The 1,874-nt window shown below is 42.4% G+C and overlaps 1 protein-coding gene across 1 annotated transcript; it reads right to left on the minus strand.

The window, feature by feature from the left end:
• Positions 1-377: 377 nt before the first annotated feature.
• Positions 378-858, minus strand: LOC135709912 (flexible cuticle protein 12-like). Its single transcript, XM_065232358.1, has 2 exons — positions 731-858; positions 378-671 (listed from the first exon to the last, which is right to left on the minus strand). Exons 1-2 carry the CDS (start codon positions 856-858, stop codon positions 482-484), a joined length of 318 nt encoding a protein of 105 aa, XP_065088430.1. The 3' UTR covers positions 378-481.
• Between the last annotated feature and the right edge of the window lie 1,016 nt (positions 859-1,874).

Genomic DNA, 1,874 nt, shown 5'->3' on the forward strand with positions numbered 1-1,874 from the left:
ATGGACAATTCGACAGTGAGCATGCTTAAGGGCGAATACGCGATGATCGATTCTCTTCTTCGATTTTCTCTTTGCATTGCTACAGCTAAGCGAAACAATTTTCTAGAATTTGTTCAATGCGGAGTAGTTACAGGTTGTATTGGCTATCAAAAGCAACAACAAACGCACCGAGAAACGTTAAATCTAGCGAGTTATTAACAAAAGAGAAAAACGACGAAGAGAATCGATCATCGCGTATAGGCCCTTATGCATGCTCACTGTCGAATTATCGAACATTATTTGGATTTCGGAAATGGGCCTAATATGGTCCCTTCGGGGTATTACAGTCACTGCACTTTGCTGGCATGCGATTAGCTTTCCATTATTCAAAATTGCCCTTCACTTCTAGACATTCACACTATATTCATCGTTAAACTTAATAGGATACAATACGAAAATCACACTTGACTACTATTGACTAGGATATTCTACGTTTGCCCTCTCAAGCCCGTGGAATGTGAGCCGCCTCCGGCTGGAATCCATTCTCATCAGCAATGTAGTTGACGGTATACACCTGACCGTCATCACCCGTGTAGGAATACGATCCTCGAACCACCAGAGCATTAATGTCCTCTCCGAAGTTCTTCAGCTGGGCTTCCTCCTGGCGCCTAATCTGATTGCTGGTGTCATACCTTTAAGTTCAAAAAAACCACATTAATTCACGTTCAGCACAAATCTTCAACTAACTTACTGGAAACGGTATCCATCGAGTCCCAGATTGTCATTCTCGTACTTGACGATATGCGCATCCCGTTCCTCTTGCGGTGGAGCAGCTAGGGCAACAGCCAGAATGGCAGCAAAGGCAACAAATAATTTCATTTTGATTTTGTATTCGATAAAGTTCAATACAGGGCGACACCACAATTTGCTAAATCTTTAGTAACTGAGCAAGATTTCTAAGCTCCATTCGTTATTTATATGACCCAGGCTGCCAACTCCCTACCCAGAATTTTTCGACTATCGAAAATCGAGTATTCAAATCAGCCTCCGTAGGCGGCAACGGCAATGGCGGTGGTGCTCCGCTGGATGCTGTGTGATGTAATCTTGCGTGAAGAGTCGTGTCATTGCGCGTTTCAAACGATCGCGGCCGCTGGGAAAAGGTTGAATTTTTTAATGATCCCACTCCTTTGAAATTGGCGCTCGTTTGATGAGTGCAACTTTGACCAACGAAAGCATAACGGTCGGTGGCAGCTGCAGAGATATGCTTCTCTTTTTCGAAGGTGATCCATCGGTAACATCGTTCGAAAGAGATAGTAGGAAATCTGACGTAGATCAGTATATGACCTTTTTCTATGCGTTATCTGAGGGGCGGTTTTCAACCGAACGGCTGACAAACCAGTTTTGGCACGGTGAGAATAGTTCGATCATGCTGCTAGCATCCACCGATTTTTTGCGACGTGCGGGAAAGATGCATCTTTTGAAAGTGGGTGTTTCGGTGGTATCGGGTGTCATGACCTTGAACTAGTTGTATTCTTCGGTATGGGTTGGATGGAGGTCCAGTGAATAGATAATGAAGTCGAGTGAAGTTTTTTTTTTTCGGTGATCGTACGACGAAGACAGATTTGAATCTTTAGTTCAATATAACGCAGTTCAATGTCAACTAAATAATAAAGAGAATGTCATATGGAAATACGTGAGTTCGTATTCAAAGAGGATGATTGTTAATGCTCATCATCTTTCAATAAACAAATAGGAAAATTGGTCAGATCTGAACATAAGGCTTGTGGTGGAAGAATTCAGAGATCAGTGATGTCAAGCATTCGGAATTTTGAATTCACTGCTGATCTACAAACTGATCTCCATTCAAGGGTTTCCAGATTGTATGTTATTTTTTA

Source organism: Ochlerotatus camptorhynchus, unplaced genomic scaffold (assembly GCF_037179485.1).
Source record: "Ochlerotatus camptorhynchus isolate MF236.1 unplaced genomic scaffold, CSIRO-AGI_Acam_v1.1 ptg000367l, whole genome shotgun sequence".
NCBI classification, from domain to species: Eukaryota; Metazoa; Arthropoda; class Insecta; order Diptera; family Culicidae; genus Ochlerotatus; species Ochlerotatus camptorhynchus.